General features: G+C 44.7%; 1 protein-coding gene across 6 annotated transcripts in view; it reads left to right on the top strand.

Annotated features, from left to right (window-relative positions):
* Positions 1–13,030, top strand: part of sorbs3 (sorbin and SH3 domain containing 3) — a 45,221-nt gene that overhangs the window by 28,558 nt on the left and 3,633 nt on the right. For 5 of the 6 annotated variants that reach the window (XM_021621532.2, XM_021621533.2, XM_021621534.2 and 2 more), the window contains exons 7-15: positions 4,999–5,034; positions 5,135–5,216; positions 5,729–5,843; positions 8,264–8,404; positions 8,621–8,731; positions 9,472–9,530; positions 11,618–11,706; positions 12,455–12,513; positions 12,834–12,880. In XM_021621532.2, the coding sequence (XP_021477207.2) occupies positions 4,999–5,034; positions 5,135–5,216; positions 5,729–5,843; positions 8,264–8,404; positions 8,621–8,731; positions 9,472–9,530; positions 11,618–11,706; positions 12,455–12,513; positions 12,834–12,880 (739 nt within the window). The remainder of the gene's footprint in view (positions 1–4,998; positions 5,035–5,134; positions 5,217–5,728; positions 5,844–8,263; positions 8,405–8,620; positions 8,732–9,471; positions 9,531–11,617; positions 11,707–12,454; positions 12,514–12,833; positions 12,881–13,030) is intronic. The other variant, XM_021621536.2, reaches the window with a different exon arrangement.

The raw sequence follows: 13,030 nt of genomic DNA, 5'->3' as shown, positions 1-13,030 counted from the left end.
ACAAAAAGACAATTCTCTAAAAGGCGCTGGAGGACACGTCGAACGTGCTGAACATGAATCTGGAGTGACGGTGAAAAAATCAGGATATCGTCAAGGTAAACGAAAACAAAGATGTTCAGCATGTCTCTCAGGACATCATTGACTAATGCCTGAAAGACAGCCGGAGCGTTAGCGAGGCCGAAAGGAAGAACCCGGTATTCAAAGTGCCCTAACGGAGTGTTAAACGCCGTCTTCCACTCGTCCCCCTCCCTGATGCGCACGAGATGGTAAGCGTTACGAAGGTCCAACTTAGTGAAAAACCTGGCTCCCTGCAGGATCTCGAAGGCTGAAGACATAAGAGGAAGCGGATAACGATTCTTCACTGTTATGTCATTCAGCCCTCGATAATCTATGCAGGGGCGCAGAGACCCGTCCTTCTTCTTGACAAAAAAAAACCCCGCTCCGGCGGGAGAGGAGGAGGGGACTATGGTACCGGCGTCAAGAGCTACAGACAAATAATCCTCGAGAGCCTTACGTTCGGGAGCCGACAGAGAGTATAGTCTACCCCGGGGGGGAGTGGTTCCCGGAAGGAGATCAATACTACAATCATACGACCGGTGTGGAGGAAGAGAGGTGGCCCTGGACCGACTGAACACCGTGCGCAGATCGTGATATTCCTCCGGCACCCCTGTCAAATCACCAGGCTCCTCCTGTGAAGAAGAGACAGAGGAAACAGGAGGGATAGCAGACATTAAACATTTCACATGACAAGAGACGTTCCAGGAGAGGATAGAATTACTAGACCAATTAATGGAAGGATTATGACAAACTAGCCAGGGATGGCCCAAAACAACAGGTGTAAAAGGTGAACGAAAAATTAAAAAATAAATGGTTTCGCTATGATTACCAGAAACAGTGAGGGTTAAAGGTAGCGTCTCACGCTGAATCCTGGGGAGAGGACTACCATCCAGGGCGAACAAGGCCGTGGACTCCCTTAACTGTCTGAGAGGAATGTCATGTTCCCGAGCCCAGGTCTCGTCCATAAAACAGCCCTCCGCCCCAGAGTCTATTAAGGCACTGCAGGAAGCTGACGAACCGGTCCAGCGTAGATGGACCGACAAGGTAGTGCAGGATCTTGAAGGAGAGACAGGAGTAGTAGCGCTCACCAGTAGCCCTCCGCTTACTGATGAGCTCTGGCTTTTACTGGACATGAAGTGACAAAATGACCAGCAGAACCGCAATAGAGACAGAGGCGGTTGGTGATTCTCCGTTCCCTCTCCTTAGTCGAGATGCGGATACCTCCCAGCTGCATAGGCTCAGCTCCCGAGCCGGCAGAGGAAGATGGTAGTGATGCGGAGAGGGGGGCAACGGAGAACGCGAGCTCCTTTCCACGAGCTCGGTGACGAAGATCAACCCGTCGCTCAATGCGAATAGCGAGTTCAATCAAGGAATCCACGCTGGAAGGAACCTCCCGGGAGAGAATCTCATCCTTTACCTCTGCGCGGAGACCCTCCAGAAGACGAGCGAGCAAAGCCGGCTCGTTCCAGCCACTGGAGGCAGCAAGAGTGCGAAACTCAATAGAGTAGTCTGTTATGGATCGATTGCCTTGACATAGGGAAGACAGGGCCCTGGAAGCCTCCTCCCCAAAAACAGATCGATCAAAAACCCGTATCATCTCCTCCTTAAAGTCCTGATACTGGTTAGTACACTCAGCCCTTGCCTCCCAGATTGCCGTGCCCCACCCACCAGCCCGTCCAGTAAGGAGAGATATGACGTAGGCGACACGAGCAGTGCTCCTGGCGTAAGTGTTGGGCTGGAGAGAAAACACAATATCACACTGGGTGAGGAACGAGCGGCATTCAGTGGGCTCCCCAGAGTAACACGGCGGGTTATTGATTCTGGGCTCCGGAGATTCGAAAGCCCTGGAAGTGGCCGGTGGATCGAGGCGGAGATGGTGAACCTGTTCTGTGAGGTTGGAGACTTGGGTGGCCAGGGTCTCAACGGCATGTCGAGCAGCAGACAATTCCTGCTCGTGTCTGCCTAGCATCGCTCCCTGGATCTCGACGGCTGAGTGGAGAGGATCCGAAGTCGCTGTGTCCATTCTTGGTCGGATTCTTCTGTCAGGAGCGTGAATGAGGACCCAAAAGCGAATTAACAAACAGAGTTTCTTTAATGATGAACACACGTGGGCTCAGATGGACAGGTAGATTCCGACAGGACAGGACAAGGTTGCAGCAAACACGATGATAGTCTGGTTCAGGCATGAGACACACAAACAAGAATCCGACAAAGACAGGAGCAGAAACAGAGAGAGATATAGGGACCTAATCAGAGGGAAAAAGGGAACAGGTGGGAAAAGGGGTGAATGAGGTAGTCAGAGAAGACAAGGAACAGCTGGGGAAAAGAGGGACAGAAACGGTAACCTAGTACGACCAGCAGAGGGAGACAGGGTGAAAGGAAAGGACAGAAAGACACAACATGACAATACATGACAGAAGGAGTGTTGTATGGCATTGAAGCTCGTTTGGATATATACAGAGAAAAGAGTTGGCCCGAGAATTGAACCCTGTGGTACCCCCATAGAGACTGCCAGAGGACAACTTGCCCTCCGATTTGACACACTGAACTCTGCCTGCAAAGTAGTTGGTGAACCAGGCGAGGCAGTCATTAGAAAAACCAAGGCTATTGAGTCTGCCGATAAGAATATGGTGATTGACAGAGTCGAAAGCCTTGGCCAGGTTGATGAAGACGGCTGCACAGTACTGTCTTTTATCGATGGCGGTTATGATATCGTTCAGTACCTTGAGGGTGGCTGAGGTGCACCCGTGACCAGCTCGGAAACCGGATTGCACAGCGGAGAAGGTATGGTGGGATTCGAAATGGTCAGTGATCTGTTTATTAACTTGGCTTTCAAAATACTTTAGATAGGCAGGGCAGGATGGATACAGGTCTGTAACAGTTTGGGTCTAGGGTGTCACTCCCTTTGAAGAGGGGGATGACCCCCTGCAGCTATCCAAGAGGTGGGGGGGGGGGGGCTGTTGGCCGGGGTTGGAGTAGCCAGGAGGAAGGCATGGACAGCCGTTGAGAAATGCTTATTGAAATTTCCGATTATCATGGATTTATCAGTTGTGACCGTGTTACCTAGCCTCAGTGCAGTGGGCAGCTGGGCAGATTAGTGTACATAGCATTATAATAGGTAGAATAGTGTACAATAGTAGGCTATACCCTCATCTATTGCCTGCACTAACCATGGAACTGTGTGATCACACAGCCAAGTACTGCACCATACGTCAGGTTCAAACTGTTACAGCTTGATCTGCACTCCACTCCATAACAATTCAATTAGCATATATATATATATATATATATATATATATATATATATATACAGTTAATAATATAAATATATATTTATATTATTAACTGTTACTAGTCATCCTCTTCAACAACCACATGACCGTGATGGCAAATGAAGTTAATAAAAACAATGTAATTAAATGGAATGATAAATTGGCAGTTGAATATATGTTGTTATTATACCTACTGAGGGTCGGTACCGATAGTGGCTAATATTTAACATGATAGAAACAGGAAACAGAGAAAGTCGGGGTAGTCTATAACTAAGAGATTTGAAAGTGCCCATCCTTGCAAATTAAAAGACTGTATAATTTCAATTCAGCATAATGGCACAGTATTTCATAAACTTTACTGTGGGAAAGCTGATATGTTGATATGCTTCAGTTTGCTTTCATATGACTGGTTTCACATTTGTCTTCATCAATTATAAGGTAAAATAGATCTAAAACAAGTGTAATTTATATTTACAACTCCCTTATCCAATCGGATTATTCATTTACATAGCTCTTGTCAATAGCTCTTATCAAGTTGTAAATTACAGTGCATGGAGAATGCTGTTAGTAGATGTATCTAAAGTAGATGCTTTTTCAACCTGGGTCCGGCAGATTGCTCGACCTTATTCATGGTTTCCTCACGTGTAAAGGTGGTGGAATTATTAGGGAGTTGAGTCAAGGTCAGAATACGGCGTAACTGTGGACAAATCTCTGCCACTCCTTCATTTATTTGATCTCCACCCCAAACTAATAGCGGATGAATAGCACGCTACTCTCATTCTTAAATTCAAGTTCAGAATACGCATATATAGAGAAAAGTGCATAAAAAGGGAATAACGTTCCATTTACGTGAGCTTAACTTGAGACGGAATTCGGAATCAGGGCCCTACTGAATAGAATATACACTATATATACAAAAGTACATGAACATGCCTTAACATTTGTGGATTTGGCAATTCAAGCACACAGCCATGCAATCGCCATAGACAAACATTTGCAGTAGAACGGCCTTACTGAAGAGCTCAGTGACTTTCACTGTGGCACTGTCATAGGATGCCACCTTTCCAACAAGTCAGTTCGTCAAATTTCTGCCCTGCTAGAGCTACCCCGGGCAAATGTACATGCTGTTATTGTGAAATGGAAACATCTAGGCGCAACAACAGCTCAGCCGTGAAGTGGTAGGCCACACAAGCTCACAGATTGGGACCGCTGAGTACTGAAGCGTGTAGCGCATAAAATTGATTGCAACACAGTTGCAACACTAACTCATGCTACCTCAAATGTCAGCACATGAACTGTTCGTCAGGAGCTTCATGAAATGGGTTTCCATGGCCGAGCAGCCGCACACAAGCCTAAGATCACCATGCGCAATGCCAAGCATCGGCTGGAGCTGTGTAAAGTCAACATTGGACTCTGGAGCAGTGGAAGCGTGTTCTCTGGAGTGATGAATCACGCTTCACCATCTGGCAGTCCGACAGTCAGATCTGTGTTTGACGGATGTCAGGAGAACAGCCTGAATGCATAGTGCCAACTGTAAAGTTTGGTGGAGGAGGAATAATGGTCTGGGGCTGTTTTTCATGGTTCAGGCTCCTTAGTTGAGGTGAGTGTACTATTTATGATTAATGTTCTCTAAATCCCTCTAACTCTGCTATCTTTGCCCATTTGTTAGAAACTGACGAGGACTCTGAGCGATGGTCTGCTGAACGTGAGTAAAGTGGAAATAACATAGCCATGTTCTGGGGTGTAACTTATCTACTCTGTCAGATGGCCAGTCTTTGCTAACACTAATTTTGACTGATCCTCAGGGAGCCGGGCCCTTGCTGCTGACTCAGCCGGTGGGCAGCAGACTCAGACCCATATGGACAATTACGGAGCCCTCCCTGACTGGTGAGACTGGGAGAGACTGATGGGACTGAATAGGACTGGGAGATTCCACGTTCAACCTCCTCATTTAAACCAACAGTAGAGCTCATGTTGAGAATGTTAGAATGTATTTGTTTCTGTTACTGTAACACCATGACCAAGTTCACAGCATATCAGAAGCATGTGGTCAGTCATTGTGAAACACCCAGTTCGTGCTACTTCAGTCAACATGGTAATTGGGTGAATGGTATAAGTGTGAATTCCAAACCCCGACCCAAGACAAGGAGTGTGGGGAGAGACAAAAACAAGTGCCAGGTAGACACGTTTGGATCTGTTCCTACAGGCATTGACAATGAAACCATGATTAAGTTGTGTTGTGTGTGTGTGTGTGTGTGTGTGTGTGTGTGTGTGTGTGTGTGTGTGTGTGTGTGTGTGTGTGTGTGTGTGTGTGTGTGTGTGTGTGTGTGTGTGTGTGCGTGTGCGCGTGTGCGTGCATGTGTGTTCGTGCATGCATGTTGTTGGGGATTGTGTTTCAGGAGTGAGCTGGGGGTTGAAGATAAGCTTTCAGACCGATGGGGGGAGCCACCACAACCCAGGAGCATATTTGACTTTGAGCCTGGGCAGAGCACCACCTCAGAGGTCCACAGCCAGGTTAGGCCTTACCCTCCTTTACCAGGGTGCTTAACATGTAGCAATACCACACATTTTAATATAGGTGGTACTTGGATTGAACATATTTGTTTGTATTTAAAGGTTGCACTGTGGCAAATAATTCCTGATTTTAAAGCAACATGTTTTTCATTGAGGTTTTCAAAAGATTTGTGGCTTAGCTTCAGAACTATTTTTGAGAGTTTTTCTTTGTACTGTATTTGTTAGTGTGGAGTGGGCTGCCTACAATAGCTGCTCGTGGTGGCAAACACCCTATCCCTTTCTTATTAGGATTAGTTTGTGTCAATACCCTGGAATGCTTCTCAGCTAAAAGCATCTCACGCCAGGTAATCAGGAAGTTGTTAATGCGATCATTGCTACAATGGCAAACACCCTATCCCTTTCTTATTAGGATTAGTTTGTGTCAATACCCTGGAATGCTTCTCAGCTAAAAGCATCTCACGCCAGGTAATCAGGAAGTTGTTAATGCGATCATTGCTACAATGGCAAACCCACACCAGCTGTGTTCCGGCTTTCTTCTTAATTTCGAGATCATAATTTGTAGAACAAACAGAAGAACATGAAGACAGTGTTTGTTAACCATGAACTGCCATAAACTACTGGATGGTCAACAGTGTATGTTTTGCTGTCTCTGATGCATGTGTTCCCTTGGAAATGTATCTAACTTTTCTGCCCTTACTAAAATGAGTAACTGACTCGGAACTACCCATGAGTGTGTGTGTGTGTGTGTGTGTGTGTGTGTGTGTGTGTGTGTGTGTGTGTGTGTGTGCATGCATGCATGAGGCCCTTTGAATACTGTATGTCTGTCTGTTAAAATACTCTGAGTGATTTAGAGAGGAGTGTGTTTGTCTCTGGGCTGACGTTTTGAATGGCTCTTGTCGCCAAGCCCCAGATCTGGTGCAAATTGAGCCTGGCGTCTCACAGCGGGAAGAAAACAAATACAGGGCCCAGGCGTCTTGTGATACTGATTATGCCTGTTAACCTCTTGTGGTGCGTAATGTTTCACAGTATGGAGGCGTATTTCATTTACTCTGAAGGTCATCACCAGGCTTGCTCTAGAATAGGTAGAAATTGTCCCTCACCAACTGATACAGGGTCAGATGTGTTTAATACCCCTAATGGTTAAGGATTGGAGGTATTGTAATATGATCCTAGATCTGTGGTTAGGTACAGCTTCTACCTCCAGCAACTCCTCTCCTCAGTTCAGGCCAGCCTGTGTACAGAGAATCACACAATTACAGAGGACAGACCAAATCAAGTGCTGAACTCCTGAGTAGTGATATCATTGCCTGTGATTGTAGTGATGACTACTGACTGAGAGAATACTTTGGCTTTCACAGGAACTCACTCTGCCAAGGTATTTCAAGGAACATGAAAAAGGGGTTGGGAGTTGAAGGTTTCTTAAGTTTATACCCTTTTAAAGTAGTGTAGCAATTCTTTCTAGTGTAAGCTACTGGAACATATGTCTTCTTAAAGGCCCAGTGCAGTCAAAATCCAGTTTGCCTGTGTTTTGCATTGGCTGATGACACTACATTTTTTGGGGAAAAAAATGTGATCTCTGTTATTTCCTGATAGTTGCTGGTTGAAAATACAATCTACACAGGACCTTCTAATCAGCAGGTTTGGGCTGGAGTTTCGGCTTGCCTGGTGACATCACAATGTGGTAAATTGGTAAATAAACCAATAACAAAGACAGTTCCAAATCTGCCAATAACAGGTAGTTTTTAGTTTTCCGTCCCCCACTCCCAGACAGTCCTAGCAAAATGATTGCTTGAGAAATAGCTTTTTGTCAATTTTATTGGAAAACTAGTATGGTAAGGTATTTAAAAACCCAGTGCAGTCAAGAATGTGATTTTCCTGTGTTTTATATATATTTCCACACTTTAAGGTTGGAATAATACTGTGAAATTGTGAAAATAATGATAATATCTTTTTAGTGTAAGAGCTGTTTGAAAAGACCACCTGAAATTTCAGCCTGTTTCGGTTGGAGTTTTGGCCTGCCTGGTGACATGGACCTTTAATTGTTACCCCAAAATGATTTGATATTGATATAAAAATGTCTGCATTGAGCCTTTAATGAGGGAATGAGTTCGGTTTCATCTGACTGTTGAATTATTTATGTGGATGTAGAGATAATGAAGTGAATCAGATTGACTGACTATAAAGTAGTCGACAGGAACGCACTTCTGTGTTTGGCTGGATTACATAAAAAACACAGGTTTTGTATGTATCACAAACTATGATCATGCTTTACTGTAAATTAAACTGCAGGGTTTTTTAAGTGGGAGAACTTGCACAATTGGTGGCTGACTAAATACTTTTTTTGCCCCACTGTATATGACCAACTCTCAGGTCTCCCTGTCTGACTGTGTGCTCAGAGCCTATATGTTTGTGTTTCCCAGCCTCAGAGTCAGCCAGCCCAGAAGCCCCAGCAGCCTCCCATACAGCTGGCCCAGCAGCCGCCGATACAGCTGGCCCAGCACAGACCCACAGAGAAACCCTGGTCCCCCATAGAGAAGCCGTCTAAGCCATCCGCTTTCGAGGTGAGTGCTCACAGTGATATGATAGTTGTCATAACCTCCACCATGATGGCCAAAGGCAGTGATTGTTTTAATGAGCTAGCAAAGAAAAAGGAAAAGTTAGCATGGACAGATTGAATCATGCCAGGAGCATGAAAGTATGGGGCCACCATGAGTTACTGTATTTAGTTGGATATTTGATTGATTCATTCCCTCCAACCACCATGCTGTGTTGACCAGGAGTCTCTGCTCTCTGAGCTGAGCTGTTTTGAGGCTGAGCTGGACTCGGACATCCAGGGCCTGGAGAGGAGGCTTTCCCAGAAGAAGCAGACGCGGCGAGGCCGGGGTGAGGTACTGAGGCCCCCCTTGTGACTCTGCTGAAGCAACCCTCCTCCCTGCTACCCTGCCTGTAACCCTCTCCTCACTCTCACACTCCTCTAGAAATACACTGAGAGGAGGTCAGGTTGCTTGCATGGATAATGTCAATACCATACCTCCCTGTTATCTCCCCATCTCCCCCTCCTGTGAGGACTGTTTGAAAGACAGACAGGCCTGCATGCCAACCCCGACACTGCCCTGTGACCCTGCTACCCCTAGGACCTGCCTGCCTTGCACTTGGATGTGTCTGCCTCAAATCACACGCCTACAAATCTAAACCCCCCACAAATCTAAATCAGACTGCAAATCCAACACGCATTTGTTATATTTTTCCCTCGCGCTTTCTGTAGAAAAATAGGTTAAATTCAATGAAGAACTTAACTGTTTGCAACACTGTATGCCTTGTATGCGTTTAATGCTGAATTGAAGGATTTCATTTCACTCTTCAAAAGTTGATGCTGATTCTCTTCACAACCTTAATTTGCACCTCATCTAATCAGCTGTATGTGGTTGTATACTGCCAGTCCTCAATCAAAGATGCCACAGAAAGATACTGTTACCAACCTTGTCATTGTATTCAATGGAGTGTAGGACCCAGGGGAGTTCTCTCTCCCTCTGGCTCATTTGGGAGTGGTCACCACCTCTGCTCTGTCTGAGTAGCTGTGAGATTTCCTCCAAAAGAGAACAGCCTTCAATGTGATCTCTGCTTCCAGGGTGCCAGGAATGCTGATCCAGGAACTTCTGCAGGGACAGGGACAACACAGGACAACAGGTGAGTAATGGGACAGCGTTGTTGCTTTGTCTGTTGGTGTGATTGTACATACAACGGTTTTATCCCTTCAGTAAAACTATGTCTCAAGTTGTACAGGGTAGGTCATTGGGTGTAGCTGCATCACTTTTCTGATGTTGAGAAATATGTACAGGAATTGTTGTCGATACAGGAAACAGTTATTATACTGTTCATTGTTGTATCCTGCTACTATAGTTGCGTCCCCAAAACCATGTCAACATCAACTGATTCACGCGCCATTATTTAATTTGCTCTGACAAATCTGTTCATGACAGGGGATTTACTCAGCAAATCTTTTAGCCTTTTTTCAAATCATTGGGGCCTTTCTTAAGCTTCCTTATCCAGACAATATTTTGTTTTGGACAAAGATCAAATCTGGCAGTTGGTCTCACTGACATGAATTGTGCTTTGTTTTTAGACCATAAAGTTTTTTTTACAACTTTATTGTCCCACAGAGGCTACAGATGCACTATTGACCTGTGTGCATAATTTCTGACTCAATATACTACTTGGGTATGAGTAGAAAATCCACATGTTGTTTCTACAAGATTCATGTATGTCAATGGTATTGAGACTATTGCTTGCGCATTACAGTTGGATGACTGATGCCTCTTCAGTGACTAAGTGACTAAGCATCTACAAGTCTGTTTACAACCATTTGCTGTTGTCTTGATACTAACGGGTGGGACCCACCTCCCCAGGCATGTGTCTGTGCACTGGCAGGTTGGTCATTGAAGAGTCTAGCTAGATTGCGGCTTGATGACCAGTGCAGAGAGATGAAGCAAGTCTAAGCCATGATTCAAATTATTGCAGTCAATTCATTTTTGCAGGCATGTGAAACAACCGCCGACAGTTACAATGCCGTTTTTTAAAGATAATGCAATTCAAAAGCTTGTGACTTTCTAAAGATATTCTCCAAAATGATCCCAGATTGTGCGGTTAGTGTGTAGCATGAGGCCAGTGTGAACTGCAGAGGGAGGTAACACCAGGACATGCCAGGTTAATGGTTGAGCCCCAGTCTGGCTGGTGGCCACATACCAGACCTCCTCTGAGCCCAACTCCCACGTTCTTAATCCAGTTACACATTTCTTCATCCACTATGGATACATGCACTTGTCCATCACACTACTCTTGCAATAAGTTACAGTCTTTACAGTCGTTGGTTCCCTATCAGTTAGAAATGAGAACTTAGCAAAGTAAAGTTAGTCTTGCTGCCTAGTAGACACTGTTATAGAATACTTAATAGTTGAGCTACATACCCTTTTAACAAATTGAAGTTCAGTTAATTTCTTGCCTACTGTGTAATACATTCTTGGACAGATCTCTCCTAGTTGTTGTTTGCTAAACTGAGCTCATGTGTTTTGGCCAAGCGACCTTCTTCCTACCTCGAGACCTCAGAGTCCGGTTACTGAGCAGGTTGCTAAGGAGATGTAAAATGGAAACATACAACAGTAAGAATACGGCAGGTTTTTACGGCTTCCTGTTGTCCAGGCCTCCTGTTTGGCTGCAGGCAGACACAGCCAGCTGCCAGACACTGACTGGATCAACAGGCAGGTGTGATGCCTTTCTGTGACTGTGTTTATCTGGTTCAGACAGTGGACAGCTGTTTACTGATCTAATGCACTTTCTCAGATACATGTTTGTTTAATAATGATACTGATTTGCTCATGCTGCTATGTCTTTTAACTTCACATTTATTGGAGAACCCTGCATGATGTTTCCCTGTCATTTACACACGGTAATAAAGTCAGCGACTATGATGATGACTATGAGTTCTCCAAAGACAGAAGGTCCCCAGAGTAATTTCCTCTCTCTCCTGTCTCCTCTCTCTCAATTTTGTCATCTGTTTCAACTTTTGTTTGATCTTTATATGCAAACCAGCAGCTGTGGCCAGAGGCCAAATCTGCATGACAAATGTATATACTACTGCACACAGTACCCTGTCCTTATACAGTGTGGAGCTCCACCATGTGGGCTGTTAATGTTGGGAAACATCTAATTGACTGGAGTTTGTGGGAGCATACAGTCATATAGTAAACCTGTTCTCTTTTCCTGTCGTTTTCTTCCAGCTCTTTGACTGGAGCAAAGCAACCTCTCCATCCTCCCATTGTCCCCACAACAGCTGTTTCTCAGAGGGCAGACCCTAGTCCCACACATGGTAAGGCTATGTAGGAGTTGATCCTGGATCCAATCCATACATGAAAACCTTTATTCAGAAAGAGTGGTGCTAAGGCTAGGCCACTCAACATGCAGTCTCAGTAAAATGGCCCAGTAAAGACTAGTAACAGTAGGTTATGTATAATACTGCTGTGTACTTGAATGCTGTAGTTGGAATTGATTCATTTTAATAGTGGCTAATGTTTAAAATCTAATCAGTGACACTTCCATGGAAAAACAGCCTCTACTAACGGAATACAGTAATTCAATATGGGACTGCCGTTGAAGTCTGTGATTCCTTGTCATTTCCTGCAGACTTTCCTGATCTGTCTGAATGAATTTGATATAAAACTGATCTGGATTAGTGAGAGGAGAGGTTTCTTACTTTTAGCATGGAAAGAGCTGTAGTGTATGGGTGGGGAGGTAGCACAGAAAATAGGGACAGCTGGCCGGAAACCTTGATTATAGATCAGCTTTATCCAACTGTTTTTCTTGGAGATTAGTCTAAGAACCAGCCCAAAGGTTTGACTTCTTTAGAAGAACATACATTGAACTGGAGAGGGTTCATTCAATGTTTACATATCTTCCCACCGACTTGATATAATTACTCTTAAAGCATCAAAAAGCTGGATTGGGAGGCTATACAATTTCCTGATGAACCTTGTGATTCTGCTCCACTCTTTTGACCCGTGTCTTGTTTCCTCACTCTCATCTGTTGCTCTCCACGTCTCCCTGCTGTTCTACAATAGAACGCCTCTCCCCTGCACCTGAAGTCATGGAGTTCCCACCCAAAAGACAGGAGAAGCAGGTAGATGTCTTTATCCTTCTTGGTGTTGGGATATGCAATTACTATACATACCTGTGTATGCTGTACACAATGTGAAAACATTTTGAAAATGTATCTATGATCTTTGAGGAGCGAGGTTCATCGGAAGGTTTTGGTGCTTTATGTATTGTGGTCTGAAAATAATCTGTATATATGAACATATTGTTTTGTTTTCTTTTAGCTGCCCTGATTAGGATCTTGCTATAACTATCAACAACTGCAAGCTGGAACAGGCCTGTGCCCTTGTGAGAAGCAGACTTTCACATCTCGCCAATAAACTTTTTTTGTGTTTGTTTGTGCAGATGAAAGCAGCAAGAGCCAAGTTCAATTTCCAGGCTCAGTCCCCCAAGTGAGTTATAATTCCTGCTGATCGGCTGCAAACCATTCCCCCTCACATGTCCGTTTAACTGTATTGTCAGTGAAAAGCAACACACTCAATGTAATTATATCACATTTAGGCCAGTCAAACCTAATTTGACCAAACTGATTTTCTCAGAAA

The sequence above is a fragment of the Oncorhynchus mykiss genome, chromosome 11 (assembly GCF_013265735.2).
Source record: "Oncorhynchus mykiss isolate Arlee chromosome 11, USDA_OmykA_1.1, whole genome shotgun sequence".
Lineage (NCBI taxonomy): Eukaryota > Metazoa > Chordata > Actinopteri > Salmoniformes > Salmonidae > Oncorhynchus > Oncorhynchus mykiss.
The sequence above is the reverse complement of the archived record's forward strand: the minus strand, read 5'-3'. Positions and strand labels throughout refer to the sequence as shown.